This window comes from Malania oleifera, chromosome 12 (genome assembly GCF_029873635.1).
Source record: "Malania oleifera isolate guangnan ecotype guangnan chromosome 12, ASM2987363v1, whole genome shotgun sequence".
In the NCBI taxonomy this organism is placed as follows: Eukaryota; Viridiplantae; Streptophyta; class Magnoliopsida; order Santalales; family Ximeniaceae; genus Malania; species Malania oleifera.
In genome coordinates, this window is record NC_080428.1 from 38,603,374 (window position 1) to 38,631,107 (window position 27,734).

General features: G+C 35.6%; 1 protein-coding gene across 1 annotated transcript in view; it reads right to left on the reverse strand.

Moving 5' to 3' along the window:
- LOC131145202 (pre-mRNA-processing factor 39-2) overlaps window positions 1-27,734 on the reverse strand; it is a 97,496-nt gene that overhangs the window by 42,364 nt on the left and 27,398 nt on the right. The window contains exons 5-10 of the mRNA XM_058094343.1: window positions 21,250-21,616; window positions 21,021-21,164; window positions 19,988-20,140; window positions 19,795-19,911; window positions 15,902-15,982; window positions 10,247-10,396 (exon numbers count right to left, since the gene is read on the reverse strand). Coding sequence (XP_057950326.1) covers window positions 10,247-10,396; window positions 15,902-15,982; window positions 19,795-19,911; window positions 19,988-20,140; window positions 21,021-21,164; window positions 21,250-21,616 — 1,012 coding nt within the window. The remainder of the gene's footprint in view (window positions 1-10,246; window positions 10,397-15,901; window positions 15,983-19,794; window positions 19,912-19,987; window positions 20,141-21,020; window positions 21,165-21,249; window positions 21,617-27,734) is intronic.

A 27,734-nucleotide genomic window follows, 5' to 3' on the forward strand; every position in this document is an offset into this window, starting at 1 on the left:
GCTTAAAGATATGAAGACCTAGATAGGTTGTTATGTGTATTGTACAATAGGAATTCATATAAGTACATCTCATGTTGGTTTTTGTTACGAAGCTCTTAGGTTATTTATTTGGACCCTAGATACCTTTCAAAGTCTTGGAAAATATTTTTTACAAAGTCCAAATGTTATTTCAAAAGATTAAAATCATTTTTTGAATAAAAAATATAAAGGAATTTGAATTTTAGGATGTTCGGGCGCCTGAGGCATCATGTTCAGTCGACTAAACGCAAAAGTCTAAACAAACTGGTCTGACATCAGAGAGTTCAGGCAACCGAACCTTAGGTTCAATCGACCGAATGGCTACTACCATTGTTAAGTTCAAGACAGTAGGTTCAGTCGACCGAATGGCTACAGCAAGTTTTGAAAATCCTGATTTAATTGGTTCAGGCAACCGAACATTCAATTCAGTCGACCGAAGCACTACGATAAGTTTCGCAAACGGCAGAAAATCTTTTTGATTCTCAAATATTAAGTTACCAAAACACACACAACGGCTATAATTCAAACCTAAATATAAATAGCTAGCACTAAATGTTTTTTGGACTCGAATATACACTGATCAATTAGAAAAAATTGTCGTTCTTGCTGATAATCTTTTCTGAGTTATTCTTTCAAGCGCACGGCTTTCAAAACCCAGAAAACTTAGCCTAACTCTTTGAGCTTCTTAGCAAACATCTTATGAGAGTATAATAGAGTGCTTATTGTGTATGAATTCACTCTGTTTAGAGAGTAATCATTGTACAAATCAGTTCTTGATTTGTTTGTGTAAACTGACGACTTTGGGATTGAGTTGTTGACAAGCGAGAGGTTGTTTTCACTTGAGAGGCTTCTCCACCTACTGAAGGAGAGAGGTGTCTCCACCTATTGAAGGAGGGATTAGTGAATCCTCATAGTGGGTTGCTTGAGGCAAGGACGTAGGCACGGTTGCCGAACTTTGTAAAAAATCTGGAGTCACTCTCTACCTTGACTTTTTATCTTTCCAAGCATATTTACTTTGATTTGTTAATGATGTGAATGCTGTGAATATTCTTATTGATTAAAATCTGCAGTAGTTACGAATATCATATTGATTTAATTTGCTGGAAAATTTATTGTGATTGATTTATCACTTACTCAAGTTATAGCATAAATTATCTCGTGGCTAAGCATACTTTTATTAATCTTGATCTGCTGTAAGTATTGTTAATACTGTGTAAATTGGTCACATATTGAAATCTTAGCTTAAGACTCTTTAGTACTTAAGGATATATAAATTGATACAATTATTTGTTGAGAATACTGTTGTTGGTAAGAAGTTAGAGCACTTATAAATTCATAACAACAACAACAACAAAACCAAACCTTAGTCCCACTAAGTGCGGTCCTCTATATGAATCTTTTTCCGCCAATTTATGCAATCAAGGATCATTTCTTTTGATAGATTTAAGGATATTATTAAATCCTTACTCACTATCTCCCCCCAAGTTATTTTAAGTCTACCCCTACCCCTTCTACTACCCCCCACAATAACTAAGTCACTCTTTCTCACAGGTGCACTATGTGGCCTACGTTGCAAGTGTCCATACCATCTGAGTCATCCCTCTCTTATCTTATCATCTATAGGAGCTACACCTAACTTACCACAAATATGTTCATTCCTTAATTTATCTTTCAATGTTATACCACTCATCCATCTAAGCATTTTCATCTCGGCAACTTTTACTTTTTGGATATTATGTTTCTTCATTGCCCAACATTCCGTTCCTTATAGCATAACTGGTCTTATAGCTATCCTATAAAAGTTCCCTTTCAATTTTAAGGGTATTCTACGATCACATAGCACACTTTAAGCACTTCTCCATTTTACCCAACTTGCTTTAACTCTATGCATTACATCATCTTCAATTTTTCCTTCAACTTGAATAATAGATCCAAGGTATCGAAATTTACAAGTGCTATTTATTTCTTCATCATCAAGTTTAACTTTATCTCCAATATTTCTACTATCATTACTAAAATTACATTTCATATGTTCTGTTTTATTTCTACTTATCCTAAAGTCTCTAGATTCCAAAGCTTCTCTCCATAATTCTAACTCAGCCTCTACTCCGTCTCTAGTTTCGTCAATTAATATAATATCATCTGCAAACAACATATACCATGGAACCTCCTTTTGAATACTCTTAGTCAATTGGTTCATCATTAAAACAAAAAGATAAGGACTCAAAGCAGATCTTTGATGTACACCTATGGTGATTGGAAATTCTCTAGTTTTTCCATCTATAGTCCTTACACTAGCCATTACTCCATCGTACATATCCTTAATGACGTCGGTATACCTACAATATACACATTTTTCTTCTAAAACCTACCATAGAACTTCCCTAGGTATCCTATCATATGTTTTCTCAAGGTCAATAAATATTATATGCAAGTCCCTCTTCTTTTCCCTAAACTTTTCCATTAATCTTCTTAAAAGATAAATAGCTTCTGTGGTAGATCTCCCAGGCATAAAACCAAATTGATTTTTTGAGATCTTCGTTTCTAACCTTAATCTTTGTTCAACTACCCTTTTCCATAGTTTCATCGTATGACTCGGAAGTTTAATTCCACAATAGTTATTACAATTTTGAATATCTCCTTTATTTTTGTATATAGGTATTAAAGTGTTTTTCCTCCATTCATCTGGCATTTTCTTAGCTTTTATAATTGTATTAAATAAATTAGTTAACCATATAATTTCGTTATCACCCAAACATTTCCAAACTTCAATTGGGATGTTATCTAGTCCCATAACTTTCCCATTTTTCATCTTTTTTAGTGCAAACTTAACTTCGTTAACTCTAATTTTGTGAATAAATCTTATATTTTTAGTTTTTTCCTTATTTGACAATTCTAAGTTTAAGCCTTCTATTTGGTTTTTGTTAAACAACTTACTAAAGTAACTTCGCCATCTTTCTTTAATATCTCCGTCCTTAACCAAGACAATATCATCCTCACTTTTTATACATTTTACATTTCCTAAATCCTTACTCTTCCTTTCTCAAGCTTTAGCAAGTTTAAATATATCTCTTTCCCCTTCTTTTGTACCTAATCTATCATACAAACTATTAAATGATCTATATTTAGCTTCACTAATGGCCTTTTTTGCATCTTTTCTTGCCTCCTTATATTTTTCAAAGTTATCTCTATTTCTACATTTTTGCCACATTTTATACCAAATTCTTTTTGTCTTTATGATTTTTTGTACATCTTTATCCCACCACCAACTCTCTTTGCTATTCAAGAATCTTCCCCTTGATTCACCTAAAATCTCTTTTGCTATTTTTTTAATAGAGCTAGCTAATCTATTCCAAAGAGTATTTGTATCTATCCCATGCTCTATGATCCAAACCCCATCTTTGATCATTTTATCTTTAAATTTTATTATATTCTCCTTTTAGGTTCCACCATCTAGTTCTTTTACACTGGTTTATTTTCTCCTCTCACTCCTCTCTTGGGACACCTCAGCTTTCACATCAGGTGTGTTGTGTGATCGTAGAATATCCTTCAAATTAAAAGGAATGTTTTATAAGACAGCTATAAAGCCAACTATGCTTTATGGTTCACAATCTTGGGCAACTAAGTAGCATGTACAAAAAGTAGAAGTTGTTGAAATGCGAATGTTAAGGTGGATGAGTGTTATAACATTAAAAGATGAAGTAAAAAATGAGAATATATGCAACAATTTAGGCATAGCATTGATCGAGGAGAACATAAGGAAGGGTCAGCTTAGATGGTTTGGGAATTTGAAACGCAAGCCTAGTAGCGCACTTGTGAGGAGGAGTGAGTTAGTTATTGTAGGGTATCTTCTAAGGATGATAGTCAATCTTGGTTGTCATAGATCTTTCTTTGATTTCTCAATTGGTACCAATCACTCCTTTCCTCTCTATAAAGCAATCTGGAAGGTCAAAATCCCCCATAAATCAAAGTGTTTCTTAGGTTGGTTTTGCTTAATAGGATGTAATTTAATGACCTGCTGCCGATGAGGAGACCTTTAGAGGCTCTATACCCTGACATATGTATGCTTTGTTTTGATTGTACAGAATCAGTTTCTCATTTTTCTTGCATTGCAATTTTTCAAGGAAAGTTTGGAATAAGTTATTCAAGTATTTTGGAGAAATCTGGGTTTGTCCGAGAACAGTGGAGTTCTTGGTAAAATATTTTGTGGGGTTTGGGAGGAAGGTATTGCTTTATATAATTGTGCTTTATTTGCAGCATTATGCGGCTTGTGGAAGGAATGTAACTTATGTATTTTTAAGGAAAAAGATTCCATATTGGTTGGTGTGGGGAAAGGTGATTTTTATGGCCTTTTTGTGGTGTGTGGGCAATGAAAATTTGAAGGGGATGCGTTTGACAGATGTCCAGTGGGATTGAAAGTCCCTTCTAAGGGTGTGCTGATTTGAGTTTGCTGTATTTTATATTTTACACTTTTTTTTAATGTTCTGTTTTTCTGGGGATTCCCAGATTTTGTTAAGGAAATTTCTTCTCTCCTGATTATACATTCTTTCTTTACCTAATGAATTTCTTTTTCTATAAAAAAAAATTTTTTAATTAGAGAAAAGGACTGGGATGTTCTGAGAAAAGAGTGGTTGGGCCTTGCAATAAACAAAAGAGCCAGTTCAGTTACAAACTAGAAAAGGAGGGAGAAAGAACAGAACCTGGTTTGCACTTCCACTCATGAGAAGCTGGTGCATGAGACAATGGCGGTGTTGATGTGATGGGAAAAGCGCAGGAATTTAGAAGTTTAAGAGGGGCAACTGCTGGAGATTCTTTCGCCAGTGCATGGGGCTTTTCCAGTCATCAGACATCAACAAAATTTTGAGGATGAACCTTTCGGGAGTCTTTGTCCTTGAAGGTCATGGAGGTGGTGTGAAATTCTTCGGGAAAAGTGGCAATAGAATCATGAGTGAAATTGCTGATTTTTTGGCTGGAAATTGCATATTTAAAAAAAAAAATCGCTGAAATTTATAGCAGCGATGATGATTGAAGCTTTCATGAATGGTGTTGAGATTAGAGATTAACAGAGAGGGAGAGTGATGAATGGAGAGAATGAAAGATGAAAGAACAAGAGAGAATTGAAGAATTTCAGATTGCGGAACATTGGAAAATTCAGAAACACTGACATTTTTTGGCTGGAAATTGCAGATTTATTAAAAAAAAAATCACTGAAATTTTATAGCAGCGATGATGATTGAAGGGGCTTTCATGAATGGTGTTGAGATTAGAGATTAACAGAGAAGGAGAGTGATGAATGGAGAGAATGAAAGATGAAAGAACAAGAGAGAATTGAAGAATTTCAGATTGCAGAACATTGGAAAATTCAGAAACACTGAAGTTTTTTGGCTGGAAATTGCAGATTTTTTTATAAAAAAAAAAAAAAACACTGAAATTTTATAGCAGCGATGATGATTGAAGCGGCTTTCATGAATGGTGTTGAGATTAGAGATTAACAGAGAGGGAGAGTGATGAATGGAGAGAATGAAAGATGAAAGAACAAGATAGAATTGAAGAATTTCAGATTGCAGAACATTGGAAAATTCAGAAACAGAGAGAAGAGAATTAAGGGAGAAAATTAGACAGAAAAAAAAAAATAGGAGAAGAATAAGAGAGAGACAGCAGGATAGAAAAATTAGAACAGGGGCATAACAGAGAATAGATCAGAAGATCAGAGTCAGTGAGAAAATAGAAGCAGAACAGGGAAGAGAAAGAAGGGGGAAGGAGAATAAAGAAACAGAAAAAAATAGAGAGAGAGAGAGAGAGAGAGAGAGAAGAAGAATAAGAAGGAAAAATGGGGATTGAAAATCGAAGAATGGTGTGATTGTGGTTGGGCTCTGAGGCCAAATGATGCGGAACAATGTCAAGGAATTGCTGCCAATGGAGAAATTAGAAGAGAAATAGAGAAGAGTAGAGGGGAAGAAGAAGAAAGAAGAGGACACGCTAGGGGGAAAGAACACAAGTTCCATTCTCAATTCAAATTTGTAAAAGAAAAAAAAAAAGAAAAAAAAATATCCCAACTCTTACAGGGTTTTCACACACTATTTATAAGAAAGCATAAACTACAAGAATTACACATAAACCCCTAAAAATACATGAAATTTACAAATGAAACTCTAAAACAAGCATATATTTGAAACATACCACCCAATACATATAATCCCACTACTAATTAAACTAAACACAATAATTCCTTGATCCAATTCCTTTTAATTAGTCTCTAACAAGAGTCTACCCATGGCTTTTCATCTTGTCCTGCAGCAGGAGGGGTGTATTTTTGCAGTTTTATGGGGGATTTGGTTGAGGAAAGCTCACATTCTTACAGGAAAGAGGATGTCTTTGATAATGCTTGGGGATAGGATTCAGTATCTGGCCACCTTGGGGGCTTTTACAGCAGGATGTTTCAAAGGGGTTTCTTTTTCTGATTTACAGCATGATTGGATGGCTGCACTGTTTTGATTTCTTTTATTTTATTTTATTTTATTTTATTTTATTTTTTTGGCTTTTTGTTCCTGTATCTTATAAGGGTTTTACAGCAGGATGTTTCAAAGGGGTTTCTTTTTCTGATTTACAACATGATTGGATGGCCGCACAGTTTTGATTTCTTTTTTTTTTTTTCAATTTTTTGGCTTTTTTGTTCCTGTATCTTATAAGGAGTATTTCTTATGCTCCTTCATTGCACTTCTCATTTTCCTAAATAAATCTCTTTTTTGATAATAAAAAAAATCCCCATTACACTATTCTAGGTCTACCCATCTCACTATCTTTAAGATCGACTATATCACCCCTCATTAGAGTGTTATTTGGTCTACATTACAAGTGCCCAAACCATCTTAGTCATCCTTCCTTTACATTCTACAGGCACTACAGTCTACATTTAGGTTTCCACAGATGTGCTCATTCCTTATTTTGTCTTTAGAGATACACCACTTATCCATCTTAGCATTTTCATCTCTATAACCTTTAGTTTTTCGATATATTGTTTCATGGTTGCCCAACATTCTGAGCCATATAACAAGGCTGCTCTCAGAGCTGTCTTATAGAAAAATTCTTTTAATTTTAAAAGTTTTCTTGGATCACATATCAAGTCTGAAGCCCTTCTCGATTTTACCCAATATGCTTTAACTCTAAGCATTGTATCTTCTTCAATTTCTCCCTTGTCATCCATAATAGATCCAAGGTACTGAAATTGACTGCTGACACGAACATTGTGTATTTAAGTTTAATATTTTCACCGCTATTCCTCTTAGAAGGACAAAAATTGCAGTTCAAGGAATTTGTCTTTCTTCTCCTTATCTTGAAATGTTTAAATTCACCATGATTCCAACTTAGACTCTACAGCATTTAGTTTTGTCAATCAATAGAGTATCATTTACAAAGAAAACACACCATGGAACCTCACTTCGGATATGTCTAAAAAACTCGAGGAAAACCTTCAATGTACACCTTTTCTTTTTGTTAACACCCAATGCACATAGCTCCCACACCATAGGGGTTCTGGAGAGGACAAGATGAGCAGAGTCTTAACTCCACAAGCTTAGAGAAACTGCTTCTGTGATTTGAACCTTTGACCTTCAAGTTTCGATGTAGAACCTTATCATTGAATCAAGGCTCATCTCTCCATAAACACCTATTGTAATTGAAAATTCTCTAGACTCTCCCTCTGCAGTCCTAACTAACATAATTAATTACCTAATTTTTCTTTTTTCCTTTTTTTGCTTAGCATTCATTACCTAATTGTACATATGCTTAGTCATCTATTCGTACATACTTAATGCATAGCACTTTCTCTCTTTTTCTAGATCCCACCAGAAGAATTTTCAAATTACCCCATCATAAGCTTTCTTTCTGTCAATTGAAAACATAACTCTCTCTTCTTATACCAAAAATTTTCCCTTAAAAACCAATCCATCTGATATACGTTGCTATGTGGCTCAACCTGCAGCCTTAGCTTCATACAAGAGTCGGTCACATTAGTACAAATGCACGTATCAATTACCATCAGGCTTCCACATTTAACTGTAGTATGAAAAATTTTACCTCAATGAATACGTATATCATCACCCTGCACTACCTTGATAGTCGACCCAAGAGGTCAAACCACTCACATAAAGTCAAAAAAAAGCTGCACAATCATCTGAAGCTGGAGGGTCAATAATTTCTAAATTAAGAAGATCACAGACCTCTTCATCAATTTGGGATCCTTTATTCTCCTTGGCAATTGCTTTTTAAACCACAGCCACATATCTAGTAGGGAACTGAAAGGAGAGATGACCAAAACCTCTGCAAGTAAAACACCTAGTCTTAGAATTAGTATTGTTACTTTCCTGTGATGAGTGAGGAGCCCTAGAAGGCAGCTTTCTGGAGACTTGATAAATGGTTTGAAGCTTGCTGTAGATTGGCTCTACAAAAACCTGTTCACTCCAAGTACAACTCTCCATAAGAGCTCTTCTTGGCACCTTCTTCAATTCATCTCCCAGTTGATAGACCACTTGGATCGCATCTTCCATGGTACAGAGTCGGCAAGTGACTAAGGTAGAACCGTAGAAGAAATATGCAAGTTCAGGCCCAATCGATACATCAAAATCATCACATCCTCATTCCATGGGAATTCAGATCAGGTCACCAACCTGTAGAATCTGGTGGTATATTCGTCAACATACTTAGCCCCTTACAACAGTTGAACAAAATTCAAGCAAGGCCACTAGTTAGCTGGCCGTTTATTTTACTGGCGACACCTGCCCCCTCCCCTTTCTTTTTTCTGGCAGTTCCTTTTTTGTTTGCTGTTCTTTTTTCTCTTTTTCTTTTTTCAACTGAAAAAATTAACTGCAAACAGAATGCACAGAAAATCAGAAAAATAACCCAGGATTCAGGTCAGGATCCAGACCACACTGTGATTTGAACTCAGACCAGGCTGCAGCTCTCACTTGGATCTAATCGCTGCTCAAAGCCAGACCCCATAGCGGTTCAGGTGCAGAGAGAACCAGCTTGGGAAAGGCTCAAATCCGGCTCACAATTGACTATAAGTTGGCTCAGAAAACCCCACAACTTGCTAAAGAAACTAAACAAAAAAAAAAAAAAAAACATTAAAGCTTAAATTAATGGCATCTAAACCACTCTTACCCATATATTACCTTAATCATGAAGGTCTCCATTTTTTTTAAGCAAACTATATTGGACAATAAAAAATGGAATCATGAGCAAACTGCAAATGAGAAACAACATCATCCCTACCCATAGCCCTAATAAGTAAATGCGCATCTTCCTCTTTCTTTTTTATTTATTAAAAAAATATTAATATATCACTTGTTTTATTGTAAATGTAAGACAAACTCATTTTAGTTTTTTTAAAACCCAACATTATGTTCATTCATCCTTTAAAATTATGATTTTTTTAAAAATATAATATTTATAAAAAAGGTCATATGACAATGTGTCATTAAATGCTTCACGCATGTTAATAAAATATCAAAGCAGTGTCCAAGAAGTGTTTGAAAAATGTTTTATTGTAAATGTAAGACAAACTCATTTTAGTTTTTTTAAAACCCAACATTATGTTCATTCATCCTTTTAAATTATGATTTTTTTAAAATATAATATTTATAAAAAAGGTCATATGACAATGTGTCATTAAATGCTTCACGTATGTTAATAAAATATCAAAGCAGTGTCCAAGAAGTGTTTGAAAAATGTTTGAGAATAGATATATCTAAAACTAGAATATGCTTATGAAGTGCAGGCTACACGTTGCAGGAGTGTCCCAAGGAGTGTCAGTGTCAGATATAAACACGAGACAGAGATGCATCCCTAAAGATGTCAATGCTACATATTTTTCTGCACAGAATTTTGGACTTCCTAGAAATTACCAAACCAGTTCAGCCAGTGCCATTATTGACATATTATGATCTCATCTCCATGGTTAATAAAAGTGTAATCAAATAAAACTCATTTTAATTGCATAATCACATGGGATAAGTTGGGAAGAAATAATACATAAAGAGTTGACACCAACACAAAACAAAAACTTGTACACACACCCAAACATCTAATTCTACATTCACACATACACAGATAAACAATCATTAAGCAAGAACAACACTAGAGAGAGAGAGAGAGAGAGGGACTTTAAACTGTTTTATCCTAAATCAGCATGATGAAAAACACAGCAAATAAACTCAACAGAAATTTGGACCTCTAAATATAGGGTTGATATCTCCTCCCTATCTTTGGCATTCAGACCTTCAGCTTCATCTCGGCCTGGAGAGATTGCTTCAGCTACAATGGCGTCTACGACATTCAAATGCCTTGGATCTCCATGCAACAATGCAAATTTTATTAGTTCCTGCACAAGTAATGAAGAACAACCCCAGTATTCAATTTCAGGATTTTTTTTCCAACATGAATTTTGGGAGGGTTCAAAGGAAATCAAGATTCAATTTCTATTTTGCAAAATTTCAGTCGAAATTTCAGGAATTTGGGCCAAAATTTCAGATATACCACCTAAAATTTCAGGAATTGAAATTGAAAATCGAAAAAAAAAAAAAAAAAAAAAAGAGGGAGCAAATTTTAAGTTTTTTAATTTTTTCTTTAAATTATTCACAATCATCAATTTAAATATTTACCAAAGTTCAGTTCATACTTTTAGTAAATTATTATAGGATTCCTGTGTTTCTTTTTGAAAGAAGAAAAGATTGGAAAAAATATTTCTTTCATAATTTTGTTCTTACGTACAATCCAATATATAATACAATAACCTATTCTAATCAAGGAAATAATTTCCTATTAAATGAAATCAAATCCCCCAAAATTACTCACTAATTACTCACTTTCCTAATTTGTTTTTTATTTACAAAGATATTCTAGGTTAACATTTTAACACTCCCCCTCAAGTTGGATCATAAATATTAATCATCTCCAACTTGTTAATAAGATCATCAAAACTCTGTCGTCCCAAGCCTTTAGTGAGAATATCTGCAATTTGTTCCTTGGTTGGTATATAAGTCATACATATAATTCCTTCTTCAATTTTTTCTTTGATGTAGTGTCTATCTACCTCCACATGTTTATTCCTGTCATGTTGGACTGGATTAAGAGAGATGCTAATAGCTGCCTTATTGTCACTGTAGAGTTTGATAGGAAGGTTCACCGGTACCCGTAATTCCTCCAATAGTTTTCGTAATCACAATCCTTCACAAATCCCTTGAGCGATTGCCCTGAATTCAGCTTCAGCACTACTACGAGCCACCACATTCTGTTTTTTGCTTCTCCAAGTCACAAGATTTCCCCAGACGAATGTACAATATCCTGTGGTGGACCTTCTATCTTCCACTGATCCTGTCCAATCTGCATCTATAAAGATCTCTATTTCCTTGCTCTCACATTTCTTGAAGAAGAGTCCTCTTCTTGGGGATCCCTTAAGGTATCTAAGGATCTTGTATACGGCATCGAAGTGAACTTCCTTTGGTGAGTGCATGTGTTGACTTACTACACTAACTGCAAATGCAATATCTGGTCTAGTATGTGATAGGTAGATCAGTTTTCCAACCAATCTCTGATACCTCTCCTTTTCTACTGGTTTTCCACAATCTTCAACCATCTTTACTGTTTCTATCGGGGTTTCGCTGGGTTTGTACCCTAGCATGCCAGTTTCAACTAGGAGGTCAGTAACATACTTTCGCTGAGAAACACTAATCCCCTTTTTTGTTCTTGCCACTTCCATGCCCAAGAAATACCGCATCTGTCCCAAGTCTTTAACTTCAAATTCAGTAGCCAGAACCTTCTTCAATCTCTCCATTTCTACAGTATCATCACCAATAAGAATTATATCATCAACATACACTATTAGAATTGTTTTCTTACCTCCTTCAGACTGTTGGAAGAATAGTGTATGGTCTGATTGCCCTTGTCGATACCCTTGATTCTTTAGTACCTTCGCGAATCTGTCAAACCACACTCTTGGAGATTGTTTGAGGCCATATAACGATTTCTTTAATTTACACACTCTGTCTTCTTCACCTGTTCTACTGAATCCTGGTGGTATAGTCATGTAAACTTCCTCTTCTAATTCTCCATTTAAGAAAGCATTTTTGATATCAAGCTATTGTAGTGGCCAATCTAAATTGGCTGCCAGGGACAAGAGAACCCGAACTGTATTTAAGTTTGCCACTGGTGCAAATGTCTCAGTATAGTTAATGCCGTAGGTCTGTGTAAAGCCTTTTGCAACAAGTCTGGCTTTATATCTTTCAACTGTTCCATCAGATTTACATTTCACTGTGAAAACCCATTTACAACCTACTGGCTTCTTCCCTTTCGGTAGATCTGTCAACTTCCAAGTTCCATTTTTTTCTAGGGCTCGCATTTCTTCCAAGACTGCCTCTCTCCATTCTAATATTTCTAGAGCTTCCTGAATGTTTTTTGGTACTTTCGTCCTGTCCAGATTAGAGACAAATGCACGATATCCTGTAGACAAGCTTTTATAAGACATGTATTTCGACCAAGGATATTGAGTACATGACCTGGTTTGTTTTCTGATTGCAATAGGTAGATTGATATCATCAGGTGCAGAATTGTCAGAAGAAGACTCAATTACCAGATCATGATTATTCGGAGCCATCACCGGGTCCAACGCTATTGGTGCTTCAGATATGAGGTTCTCCTTCTCCGTTGTTTTCGGCTTTCTTGAGTAAACCAGTATGTCTACGTTGTTTTGTTCTCCTGCATCTCCCCCTGAGGGTAAGTGTTCAATTGTGTTTGGCAGATCAGGAAGTATTGTAATGGAAGACTCAATAGACGGGCCAGGGAATGAAGTAACTGGAGTAACCGCAGATTCAATAGTAAAAGGATCAAAGAACCGATCTTCACTCCTCCATTTCTCCCCCTGAAGAGAGGGCTTTGAAAAATAAGGAGTGGTTTCAAAACAAGTGACATCAAGACTAACGAACAGTCGTTTTGAGACCGGGTCATAGCATTTGTAGCCTTTTTGGGTAGGTGAATAACCAATGAAAACACATTTAATGGCACAAGGATCCAATTTATCACGGTGGTGTGCATGGACATGAACAAACGTAGTATAGCCAAAAATTTTCAGTGGGAGACTGGAAGGGAGTCGAGAGTTAGGAAAGTTTTCCTGAAATTTCTGTAGAGGAGTGACAAATAAGAGTACTCGACTTGGCATTCGATTAATGAGATGTGTGGCTGTTAAGATGGCATCGTCCCAAAAATAATGTTTCATGTGGGTAGTAAACATTAAAGCCCGGGCGACTTCAAGTATATGTCTATTTTTTCGTTCAGCAACCCCATTTTGTTGAGGGCTATGCACACAAGAACTTTGATGAACAATCCCATGATCTTGAAGATAAGTTCCCAGGATGGTATTGCAATATTCCGTACCATTATCAGTACGTAGGATCTGAATATGAGTCTGGAACTATGTATGAATCATGGTATGAAAATTGATAAAAATGGAACGGACTTCAGTTTTGTCTTTCAGTAAGTAGACCCAACAAAGACGAGTATGGTCATCGATAAAGGTGACAAACTATTTTGTATTGATGCGATTTAGGGAACGTGAGGGACCCCATACATCACTGTGAAACATAGCAAATGGGCGAGATGGTTTGCATATGGATGATGGAAATGAAGTACGACGATGTTTAGCAAGCTCACATACTTCACATTGAAACTCAGAAGCCATTTTATTTGAACAAAGAGAAGGAAACAAACGTTTTAAATATTGAAAATTGGGATGACCCATCCGTGAATGCCATAACAAAAGTTTACTATTTTTAGAAGTAGATGCAGAATCACAAATTGCAGTATTACATAATTCACTCAAACTTGCCTCCTCAAAGCAGTACAGTCCCTCATACGCTTTAGCAGTGCCAATCGTCTTCCCCAATGATAGGTCCTAAAAAACACAATGGGAGGAAACAAATTTAGCGGAACAATTTGAGTCTTTTGTTAACTGACTGATAGATAACAGATTGCAGGATAACTTGGGGACATGTAAGACTGATTGTAAAGTTAAGGAATCAGATATGCGAATACTTCCTTTTCCAGCAACTGGTGAGAGAGATCCATCTGCAATTTTTACCTTCAAATTCCCAGCATATGGGGAGTAGGATAAAAAAATATTGATATGACCCAGTCATATGATCGGACGCACCTGAATCAATTATCCAAGGGCATTTGTAACAAGACGTGGTTTTTAAAGCTGTCAGATGATTACCTCGATGAGCCAGAGAACCAGAGGAAGACTGACCCAATGTTTGCATTGATGAAAACATCTTATACAACTGATCCAACTGTTCAGGACTGAATACACTGCCGGATGGGGTATGTTCTCTTCTTGTAATCTTTCATTTGACCCGCCAGTGTTGGCCTGGTACCCACGATTTTTGTGGTATTGTCTCGGTTTCCAATCCGCCGGTTTTCCATGAATCTCCCAGCAGGTATTTTTTGAATGATCTGTTTTTCGACAATGTTCACACCACATTTTACCTCTTTGTAGCCGTTGACTAGGTCCTCCTGGGCCTTTTAATGTAAGGGCTGAAGCGTTCGGCCCGACGTGCGGCCCATCTAATTTTTGGGCAAATCCACGTGCAGCCGGGTCCAGCCCAGCAGAATCATTTTGGGGTCGCAACATTACCCGTCTCCTGTTCTCCTCACGCCTAACCTCTGCGAAAACTTCTCGGGTTGAAGGGAGAGGGCGCCGGCCAAGGATCCGTCCCCTCACGTCGTCGAGCTCTCGATTCAGCCCGACAAGAAACTCGAAGACCCTCTCGTTTTCGAGCCTCCTTCGGTATCGCGTGCTATCGCCGGAGCACTCCCACTCTTCGTCGATGCTCAGATCGAGCTCCTGCCAGAGATGACTCATCTCCATGAAATACTCGGTAACCCCTCTCTCGCCTTGCCTCATCTGCCACAATCGGGTCTTGATGTCGAAGATTTGAGAGTAACTCTCACCATCGGAGTACGTCTCACGTATGGCTTCCCAGACCTCCTTCGCCGTCAGCAAAAACATATAAATTTTTCCGATTGATGGTTGCATTGAATTGACGAGCCAAGCCGTGACCATGGAATTTTCAGACCTCCATCTTTGCAAGGCGACAGCGTCGGATGGATCTGGTTTCCTTCGCTCACCGTTAAGGTAACCAAGCTTTCCTTTTCCCTCAATTACTGGTTTAATGGACTGAGCCCATTCACGGAAATTTTTTCCGTTTAATTTTTCCAGTGAAAATGGAAAAACTGTGTTATCATTCGTACTCCCATCGGACGTAACCTTTGAATCACCGGTGATGTTTGCAGAGGAGATAGAGTCTCTGCTGTCAGCCATTGTTTTAGCTGGGTTTAAGAAACCCTAGCTCTGATACCATGAAAGAAGAAAAGATTGGAAAAAATATTTCTTTCATAATTTTGTTCTTACGTACAATCCAATATATAATACAATAACCTATTCTAATCAAGGAAATAATTTCCTATTAAATGAAATCAAATCCCCCATAATTACTCACTAATTACTCACTTTCCTAATTTGTTTTTTATTTACAAAGATATTCTAGGTTGACATTTTAACACTTTTAATTGAAATTGATATTTCTATCAAGTTCCATTGAAATTTCATAAATTGAGACCATTAAAATTTCAATCGAAATCAAAATTTTAGTCCCAAAAAAAATGCCCCTCCCAAATAATTATCGAAAAAAATAATGACTGAAGCAATATAAAATAACAAATAGCAGCTGAGCATCAACCTAATGTCCTACTGCATCTGGGAAGGGGTTGCAATTTGCATGACAAAAACCCAAGAATGCCAAAGCCAAATTGACTTGTATAAAGGTAAAATTACCTCTAAAAGTGATTTGCAGTGAGGCAGGTGTTTAACACCATCTACTAAAACATCTGTGGCAGCATCTGCTCTGCCAGTGACCTATAAAGAAAAAACCAGTTGAAAAAAAAATCAAGATTCATATATAAAAGCAGCATACAAACACATGATCAAGTGAAGAAATTTCAATTTTAAAAAAAAAATATATATATGTGAAGAAATTTCAATTTAAAAAAAAAATATATATATATATATATATATATATATATATATATGCGAACATTTCAACTTCCAATATGTATACAATAGGTCCCGAATAAATAACATTCTAAAATGTAGCAGTTCCTAATAGTTATAATATTTTAAGGAATAAAGCTTCTTCCATTGTTAACCATTAATAATTCCCGATATTCTTAAATTTCCAAAAAATTATTGAAATTTACGTTCAAACTTCCATTTTTTCACCACCCTCAAAATAGAAAGTGCAAAAAAATTTTACAAATCATTCCAAATTTATCATCAATGAAATTTGGCAAATTTTGACAAAATTTACTTGGAAATAGAAATTTAAGATTCAAAACTCAAATTGAAATTACTCTCTCAATATATCTTCTATTTCATTGAAAATAAATATTATTGCAAGAAGGGTGTGAATGATAGCTTTTAGACTTTAAAAAAATGAACTCAGATTTTGCGTCTAAATTATTTTTATTTGCACAATAACTAATGTTTAGTGACTTGCGGATATGGGCCCAGTGGTTCACCTCCCCATTCTCCTTTATGGAGATGGGGGTTCAAGTCCTCTTGGTTGCATTGAAGCGGCATTTGTAAATATTTATTGATTGGTTGTGCCTTTGGGCACTTTGGGTGGTTGGTTGGGCTTTGGGTCTGCCCCTTTGAGGGCCTTGTATAGGCCATCATATGAAAAAACAAAAAAAAAACAAAAACAAACAAAAAAAACAAAAACAAAAACAAAAACAAAACAAAACAAAAAAAAGTGACTTGTGGATATTATTTATATTAATTGAATATGAATATGTTTAATATGGTTGTTAGATTACAGTTATTGCATCTTAAACACCACCTATCCGTTGTCCATATATTTTATTTGTAAAATTTTAGTTATATATCTTGCATTATTATGTTTGAATATAATTGGTATATATGAAGAACAAGGTTTTATATTTCAATTTCACTAAAATTTCGAGGCTTCAAAAGTAAATAAGCAATGCAAAATATTAATCAATGATTTTTTGAGGGCCAAGAGGATTAAAAGTTTAGGAAAAAAATGTAATTAAAAATGCTTTTGGTAAAAAATATACAAATGACATAAACAATGCAAAATAAAAATAACTAAACCCCTCCCCAAGCTGCCTGAGCCTCTTTCACTGCATATTTGCATCAATTTCAAACAGGAACTTCTTAAATTTCATGAAATAATTCTTTTAGTTCAATGGACAAATATTTCTTCAAATTCATAGACTATATAATATTTCAGGAGTTACTAAGCATCACAAGTACTTTGGAGATTCATTCTCACAGCAACTCCATCACCTTACGTTGAACACAATAGCCATAAAACTCAAATCTCCTACTATTCACTAATGTATAAACCAAGTTTTAAATGGCGCAATCAAGGCTTGCCTAGCTCAAGACGAGGCATGCCTAGAAAATCCCATGGCAAAGTCTAAAATATCATACTTCTAAAAACACAAACACATAATTCAGCAAGCCTTACACATTTTCACAGAAAGGTGCAGTGTTGCACTTTCTTGGTTGAGGCTACACATTTTGCTTTGCAAATTTTTAGTCAGATTTGGTTAGTAAACTAGAGGCAATATAATCAATGCACATACGAAAGGATAAGGAATACTCTAATCCGAGTCAACCAATAAATCTATAAACTCTTGAACCTAGAACGACAAAACAATTTGAGTTTTGTAGTGTTATCATTGTTTCTTAGCATTTTTAGTTGAATGAATTTAAGTTTGTATGCTTTTAATGACCAACAAGAAGTTTACAAATCATATAATTTTTCTATGTGTAAGTGTGTAAGTAATTTACTTTTATGTTTTTATATATAAAATAAAATTCTCAAAAGGCTTACATGTTAAGGCAGGATAATTTTAAGTGACCTAAAAAAAGCAAGACATAACTAGTGCTGTATCCGTATATATTTATGTTGGTGTATATTGCCCTTTGATCAATTTGAACACTTCCTAGCTTTCAGGAACATGCTGCATAGGCATGTCGTTACCGGGTTGAACGGACTGCGCCTTTGTTGGTACGACATAGTTATTCCATATTTTAGGGTAATTGGATGTCAGACAAACTACAGATAGTCATAGAACTCTTTGCTCTTTTCTTTCCAGGGGTCATAAAATCATGATAGACCAATTCGGTGCATGAAACCCAATACCACAAGGCTACATGGATTTTTTAAACATCCATGGACATTCAACCAACTCGGTTTTCCATGACACAAAGTTTATATTTGAAAGATTATATACGATTTTATTAAAAGTGAAGCACAAATCATTGATCACATCATACTCTCCCCTTCCTTTTTGGTGCGTGCAGGAACCCTGAAGATCTAATCTTCCCATGGTTACTTTGTGGTGACAGCCAAGCTACACAAATTCCTCATCGTTGATAATTTTATTGCAAACCCCACATCATTGCCTTTTCCATTAATCTTAGCTGGGGATTCCCAAGAAGTCACATGATATTGTTCAACTAAAAAGTGTAAAAGCTTGGAGCCAGAATAATTTGTTCATGTGTAGAATTTAATGTGTTATAAGTCATTGGGGAGAGGCTCTTAGCCTTATGTATTATGAATCCCAATAGGTGGGGGTCAACTACATGAATCCTCTTCCACCATTTTACACAATCTAAAGCAATATCCTCATTCTTCTGACAATTGAAGGGCTGTCAAGTCCTTATTCATTATCTCAATCCAAGTTATTCTAGGTATACCCCTCCACCTTTTATACTCCCACTAACATTAACTAGCTCACTAATCCTGATTACTGCATTTCTTTTAGACTACATTCCAAGTGCACATACCATCTCAACTGACCTTCCTACAAAAAAAATAAATAAATAAATAAATAAATAAAGAATTATCTCAAAATTCTGTGCCAAAATCAAGTTCTAATGCCATGTTTATGAACACTCAAGTCATTATCATACATCCACTCAAATCCTAAGTAATTACTAACCGAAAAATCTTTAAAATACAATATATATATATATATATATATATATATATATATTTCAATTCAGCTCATGTGTCAAATTTTGACCCTAAAATGATGAATACGGCCTTCCAAAACAAACTAGAACCCAAAAATAATGACCAAAAAGGAAAAATCTAATACAAAAATTACCAAAAGCAAGGTCCATTTTTCTTTGATTTCTGATGTGATCCTTTAGCAGAGATTTATATTCAATAGTAGCTATTTCAAGAACCAAAGAAAAGTTAACTGTTTAAATTTTTAGCATGGTTACAGGTTTCTCAGTACTACTATCAGTAATCTCTGATCTAGAACTTCTCTTGCACCTGTTTTGAATAAACATCCCAACTTTAACCTAACAATTCAGATGAGAAAACTCATAAATTTTCCGACCTTTTTACATCACAAGAAAAGCATACAATAAAATTCCCAGATGAATAAAGAGCATATCCTAGAAGAAGCCAGCATATCAACAATAACAATAAAAAAATTCTTATCTGCCAATACATTATAAATATGTCACATAGAATTACAACTCATGAAGAAAATATTCAGTTTGGTACCTCATTAATATATCATACAAGTTTGTTTGAAGATACTATATAAAACAAGAAACACCAATCAAAGGTTAATTAATATCAATGCTGAAAAAGGTAAAGAGCGAGTAAAGGTGCCTACTTTGTACTGAAATCGAGAAAATTGAAGGTATAGAATAGGAAGAGTATGCAACTTTTGCTCTTTGATTGCCATTTCAATTGCCACTTTATAAATATTAACGGCTTCTACAAAATTTCCCTGAAAAATTGAACAAATAACTGCAATCACAAACTTTACAGTGGAATCTGCCCAACAGACAATTCAGATTGCATACCAGGCGTTTTTCCATATTGGCTTTTTTCATGACATTTCCAACAAAGTTGGAACCTTCATCTGTGTGTTGCCGAACAAATGCAGCATGTGCACCAATCAAATCTCCTATTTGCTCCTTAAACCTGGCATCGAAATGGCGAATTGCCGGTACACTCTGCAATGAGCATATGAGAAGGTCCATGAACATTCCCAATCACGTACAAAGCAAACAAGCTAAGTATCATATGAAAAACAGCGACCAGCCAAATTTCAGGTTGAAATACAAGTCTCTTGAAATTTGTGACAGAGATATCAAATCAGTAAGAATGCTAGTTTTATTCAGCCCAACTTGTATGGTTCAGCAAAGACTTGTTCTACAAAATACTCATGACACATGGTTGAAATTTTCAGATTCTGAACCTACAAAAATTGCAATAACCAATTTCATGCTCCCATACAACATGATATTTTCAAGTAATTCCCATAATTCCTCATTCACAGATTTATATCAATTCAGCAGTAAGGCCTGAAACTCCCTTTCGGTTTTTCTGACAGAAATATGTCTATATGATCTTATTGCTTCTAAAAAAGTAATACATGCACTTATGGTGATGACTGTCAAAATTTAATAACAAAATATTTTTGAAAACTAGACATTTCAAATCCTACATTCAGTCATTCATACATTCATGGGCATATAGTTATAACAGTTCATTGTTAGATTTTTACTTGACAAAAAGTTAAATACTTGTCTTCCACAGGTGCTCTTGCAGGTAAAAGTAATAAACTCCACATTTTAAAAAATATCTCTAGCATGCCTTTTGGCATACATGTTGCAAAATATTAACATAAACAGGAAAAAGTCATTAACATAAAAGAAATAAAAAGCTTGTAGCTATTCCGCCAAATCGAAAAACATCACACACGGGAAAACGTAATAGTGCAAAATCTTATCACCTGACCTCAGAAAAAGCCCAATTAAAGTAAAAAGGACAAAATTAATAAATATTAGTAACTTGGAATGGAAAAAGAATCCCAGTTAAGCAGATGTCTACCCTCAGAAATACTTGTGTTGCTCGCTCTAGGGCAAAGTTTGCTATCTCTCTTCCACCCTTACTTTCCATGAATTCTGCATAACGCATCCAGAACTCAGGGTAATTTGCACAAGGAATTAAGCATCTCTCATAAAGTTTCACAGTCTGTCATTAGTAAAGACAGGAGCTTTAGATGTTAAAAAGCCCAAATAAAAGGCTGTACAAGCATTAGGACAACACAGGATCATACCCAGTCAAAGTCCCCTTGCATTTCAATGAAGTCTAGATAGTGATGCCAATTTTCTAGCTGAGTGTCATCAAGAGGTTTTATGTGGAAGTAAGGCCTCCGTATACCAGCCTCAAAGAAATGTATTCTTTCATCTAACTGGCATGCTTCCTGATAGAACTGTTCTCCAATGGACAAATACTTTTGCAGAGCATTAGACCTGAAGGAGCTGATAGATGGATCCTGCAGGTCTTTTATGATGGAAGAAATTTCATTCTCACAAGATGAAATGACCTCACCGCCATCAAGCACAGGATCTGATGGTACTTCCATGTCACAGTCGTTCTGACATCCCATCTCCCCTTCCCAAATGGCAACCAACTTCTTAAAACTGAAGAAGATGCAGGACCAACAGTAAGCATATAAGTCATTAATATGGTCCAATTAAGTACTTACAAACTAAGAGCAGAGAAGACAAGTATGATATGGTGACTAGTGCAGGTTCAGAAATGAAGATGAAGAAAGATGGATAGATATCAACTCCTTGCATAAAGCATGGTCTAGTTCAGTGTACTAGAAGGCAATTAGCAATCTCGAAGCCTCAGGACTCACTGTTGCCTGGGGCACTGGCCACCACACAAGGCAATTGCCTGAGGGAAGAAGAAAACTACATCAATTTTTAAAATGTTCATAAATACATTAGAAACTACTTGGTAATTGGACTCCATATTGCCTAGGGCACCGGGTGCCAGGAAAGCCAATTGCCTGAGGGAAGAAGAGAACTACATTATTTTAAAAATATTCATAAATTACAACTAAAAGGTGATTTATTTAATTTCTATACAATTTTATTGAAAATCCTAGAAGCTTAGTGGTGTAGGACAAGAAGCAAGACCTTGGGAAAATCCTTGTTGAGACTTATTAAGAGGAATTGGGTCAAGGGATTGTTGGGTTTAGTTAGTAGTTTATTATGTGTTTAGTTTAATTAGTACAATATTATGTGTATATGGAGGTTTGTAATATTTGTGCATTCTAGGGGTATGTTTGTCATGTAACATAGTTTTAGGGGTACATGTTTAATTTCATGTGAAGAGACTTTCTTATAAATAGTGTGTGAAAGCCATGTTGTAGACAGTTGTTGATGAATTTGAAGTGAACGTGGATTTTCCCCCTTGTATCTCCTCTCTACTCTCTCCTCTCTTCACTCTTCCTGCCTCCCCTTTCCTCCCTTCAATCTCCCATGGCTGCCGATCATTGATGCTGCCCCAGCACCATTTGGTATCAGATTTCACTCTTCTTCTTCCCCTCTTATTTCTAATTCTTTCCCATGACTCTCTTTCTCTCTCTGATTTCTGATACCCTCTCTTTATTCCCTTTCTTTGTCGTCCTATCTGTAACTTCTCTCTCCCTCCTTTCTCTGCTTCTGATCTGATTTTCCTCTCAGTTTGAAAAAGTAGCACGACAGAACTGAGAGGAAAATCAGATCAGAAGCAGAGAAAGGAGGGAGAGAGAAGTTACAGATAGGACGACAAAGAAAGGGAATAAAGAGAGGGTATCAGAAATCAGAGGGAGAAAGAGAGTCATGGGAAAGAATTAGAAATAAGCGGGGAAGAAGAAGAGTGAAATCTGATACCAAATGGTGCTTTCTCTGCTCTGAAATTTCAGTGAAAAAACAAAAAAACAAAACAAAACAATAAGCCGTTCTAAAAAATTTCAAAAATTCCAGCAATGTCCCCATTTTTTGAAACCCCAGTTTGCAAACATTATCTTCCAACACCACCATCACCATCAGAAAAAGAGTCTCCGAAAAGAGCTACCTGCAAATTCCATTATCTTCCAACTCCTCGTGATATATATAGTTGCAATGTATACATGCATAAATCCAGCAATATGGAGACATAATTGGAAAAAGGAATGCAATTTACCACACCTTGGCACAATTTCAAGGTTTTTCACACCTTTCTCAGTGTGTAGGGCATGTTTGCAAATTGATCATTGATGGAAGATGTACTATGAAATGAAGGCACTAATATGCAACTTCATCCAGAACCTCACACAAAGTCTCATAAGATATCTTGAATTGATTAACACAACGAATTGATAACACTACCTTACATGTTTGTGAATGATGTTTGATTCCTATCCAAATGAGTAAATATTTTGATAATGTTTGGTTTCATATCATGCCTGTGAATATTAGCCATGTACTCCTCGGTTGGATGATTTGGTGGACTCAAGGACATGAGAACACATATGTCTTCCACTATAATAGGAAGAAAATCATTTCAAAACCTACTCTACCAACCACCAAAGACAGATTCTGCCAGAGTTACTCAACTTGAAGACGATTCAAGCAAGGAAATGTATGTGTTTGAAGACATCCAAAGTCTTTCAAACATTCCTATCGTAGAGTTTGTCAACCCCACTCAGTTCATTGATGCCAATTCTCAATTCAAGTCTATTGTGCTGTCAATGGAGCCTAGTTTCTTGCATCACTCAAGTCCTGGCTTTTTAAGAGTCCAAGTTTGCTTCTTCTAATCCTCCAACATTTCAAAATTAGAGGCTGAATTCTTTATAACTGGGGGAGATTTCATGTAGGACAAGAAGCAAGACCTCAGAAAGATCCTTGTTGGAGAACAATTAAGAAGAGTTGGGTCAAGGGATTGTTGGGCTTAGTAGTTTATTATGTGTTTAGTTTAATTAGTATGGTATCATGTCTATTTGGGGTCTTGTTTGTAATATTTGTGCATTCTAGGGTATGTCTGTAACTTATGTAGTTTGAGGGACATGTGTGTAATTTCATTTGAAGAGGCTTTGTTAAATAGTGTGTGAAAACCATGTTGTAGGCAGTTGTTAATGAATTCGAATTTGAAGTGAACATGAGCTTTTCCCCTTGTATCTCCTCTCTCATCTTCCCTCTTCCTTCTTCCCCTTTCCACCCTTCTCTCTCATGGCTGCAGATCACTGATGCTGCCCCTGCATCACTTAGCTAATTAGATAAAATGTTTAAAACACAAATTTGTAGTTACATTTTGTAAATTTCATTTGAAAGCTAGTGTTCCGTTCAAAATCAAGGCCTTTTGTTTGACCCGCAGTCCCTGGCACCACATTATACCCTTGTCGCAGTTAAAAATTCCTAATAAGGTCTTATCACCTGATGCATTCTAATGGAAAGACACGTTCACATCTTCTGCATATCCCTGTTGAGCAAGGCAAGTTGAATGAGTTTTTTTTTTTTAATAATAAAAGGTATATTAGATTGAGAAAGAGAAGTTACAACATATGGGGACAAGAAGTCTACCCGAAAAAATAAAAAACAGAAACAAAATACAAAAAATAAAAAAAAAATTATTAAAATAAAACTAAAAATAACCAAGAAAACCCCTTTCAATACCTTTGTATCGTAGTTCACCGAGCACAGCTCCCTTTAACCCTTCTTCGTGTTGAACTTACCCCCATCAAAGAGTACATTGATTCTGCCGGCATCATACGTTTTTAAATCCAGTTTATCCATTATATCTTGGGCTTCAAAGTCCTACCTAGAAATCACCTCCACTTGTATAGGTAAAATTGAATTTTTGTTTCATCCTTTTAAAAGCATTTGGTTTGTCCAAATGATGCTTAGGAGGCTTTTTTTGCTTACTCTTTATGTGGGCTTGGGAAGGAAGAAGAGAGCCAACAGTCTTTGTAGATGTTTGTGGGGCCTTTGGTCTTTTAGTATGGGAGGAATGCATAGATTTTTAAGTGACCAAGCAATCCAATATAATTTGTTTCATGATTTTTTTTTAACATTTTATTCACAGTTACAGTTAAAAATTATAATACAACTTTGACTCTGGCCTCATCAGAAATTTTTCAACTCTTTCATATGGTGAACTAGGAATGGTTCTGAATCTCAGTATCAGTGAAATAGCTTGGTATTGGCTGACAGACATAAAAATGATACATAATTTTTTTCAGAACTTTGTCAGTAATCAGAAATAATCAAAATATTCATCAAAACAATCAAGTGGGTAATATTAACACTTTCCGATACATAATGTCACCTAAAAATTATTAATGCTCTACTGCATTGATCTACTAAAGTATATCAAAAATTTTGTTAGAATATATTCTTTTTTCTTCATTAGTCTAGGGGCACTCATTCATTTTTGTATTTTCCCAGAAGCACTCGTAGTCGTAGAGTCATAGATCATGATTAAAATTAGGAGTAAGCATCATTTTCCCTTCCAGCATCCAAATTTCAGGTGCCAACCATTCGTTTCAAGATGAGAGGGCATGATCCTAAAAAAACCAGTTTTCTACTCTCTTTAAGAAAACTGTTATCAATCTTTTTTATTATAACTTTTGACATCACAGTAACAACTAATGAGGCAAAAATTGCTGAGATTAATCACATAAAGTCTTTCAAACAGATACCGCTCATGTATAATGGTTTTAAATAATGGTAATTTCCTGTGTAATAGTAACGGTTGCAGTGTAACAGTTGCAGCCGTCACGGGTGTTATGTAACATCAATGGACACCATGTCCATGCATTCATTTTTTGCATTAGCAAGCTTCTTAAAAACATATAGATTTACATGTTTTGATCCTAGAATCCTACATAATTATTCTTTAAATGATTTTAGTAAATTTTAATCAATTTTAGACATAACATATAGCACAAGTATTGGATGCCATCTTGGTTGCTTTAGTTGCAATTGAGAAGAAGCGGGAATTTGCTACTTTTCATAACTTATATTGATTGTAAGTGAAATTCAAACTAGGAAATCATAAATATAAAGAACACAAATATAGAACGCCATTTTTTGTTCTTCTTTAGTCGTTTAAATGGAATTTTTGTTGACCAAAAATAAAGTATAGAATGTTTATATGCTAAACAAGAATGAAAATGCATACAATAGAACGTATTATGGTCTCCAAACTTGGGGCAAGAAAAATAAGAAAACAATAAAATGGAAAGAACTTAGAATATGAACATATGAAATTTAATAAGAGAAAATTTTGGATTTATTTGAATGGTAGCTATTAAAAATGCACAAAAATTTCAAGGAAATAAACCCAAAAATGAATTTTTTGTTTTAAAAAATCATTAACTAAATAAACCAACTTAAAATTGAGTTTCTAAGCTTCAATGAAGGGCAAAGAGCAGGGAAAATGCAAAAATAAAAAGGACTCAAAAGTTTTAGTCATTTACAGCCAGTTTGGCACCACAATGGCCTGTAATGGTCCATAACAGCCGTTACAGTAGTAATGGTACCGCAATGGCCGCTCAGTTGTGAATCAAAGTACCTCCAAGATATTGCCTGTAACAGTCTCAAAGCTACCGATACCATTACGTAACGTCCATAACAGCCATTACATGCCGACTTTTAAAACTACAGTGTATGCCTATTTGTATGAATATCACACATCATAACTTTGAAATTCAATTGAGCATTTTCTCACATAGACAAATCATTTTCACCACCAAACCATGTTCATGCAAGGGCATCTTCTTGCTCAAGGTATTCACTACCAAAGATAAACAATAATGAAGACAATGGATCCCCTTGCCTAAGCCCCCAAGTGGCCCTAAACCACTCTCCAGGTTGATCATTGACAATAACAAATTGGTCAAGCTCAGGCAACCTACAAACACTTCCTCCACACCTCCAAAACATTTCCTAAACATCACCTTGTCCAAAAAAACCCCAATATACCATCTCATAAGCTTTCTCGAAATCCGACATAAAGATAAGTCCCCCCTTCATCTCCTTTTAACATCCTCCACCACGTCATTAGCCACAAGCACAATACCCTAAATTTATTTGTTTTAATAAATGCCATTGTGTCATGGTCAATGTGTCCCCTAAAACCTCTCAGTCTCTTAGATATGACCATAGAAAGAATCTTGTAAAGACAAGTGACAAGAATAATAAGTCTGAAATCCCTCACTTTCATAGAAATATACTTCTTGGGGATAAGGACTAAAAAGGTAGAATTTACACAATTTCCTGCCACCCCATTACGATGAAACTCCTAAAACAACCTCAATATGTCCTCTTGCAATACCTACCAATTCTTGAAACCATCAAGACCAGGAACTTTCTCTCTTCTTTTCAAATTCTTCAGTTTCCAAAGGTGTCTCAAGCCACTGAACTGAGCTCACCTCAATAGGATTTCGATAAAGGTCCTCCACCATCAATCTATTAGGGAGCTCCTATTCACAATCTCAACCCCAATCTGAGAGTGCCCCCTCACCAGATTCCCAGAGTTTAATTCCAGCTACTTGATAAAATCTTTCCTCCTCACAAGCCACCGTCTGACCAAAAAAGGGGGGCTTGCAATCACCTTCTTGACCCACTTCACTCTCATTTTCTGGCGCCAACTAGTGTGTTCCCTCACTAACAGCACCTCCAAACCATAACAAAGAATAGACCTTCTGGCCATAGCCACCTTATCTAACGACCTGCACTCCTCAAGCCTATCCAACCCAGAAATTTTAGAGAAGATGTATTTTATCTC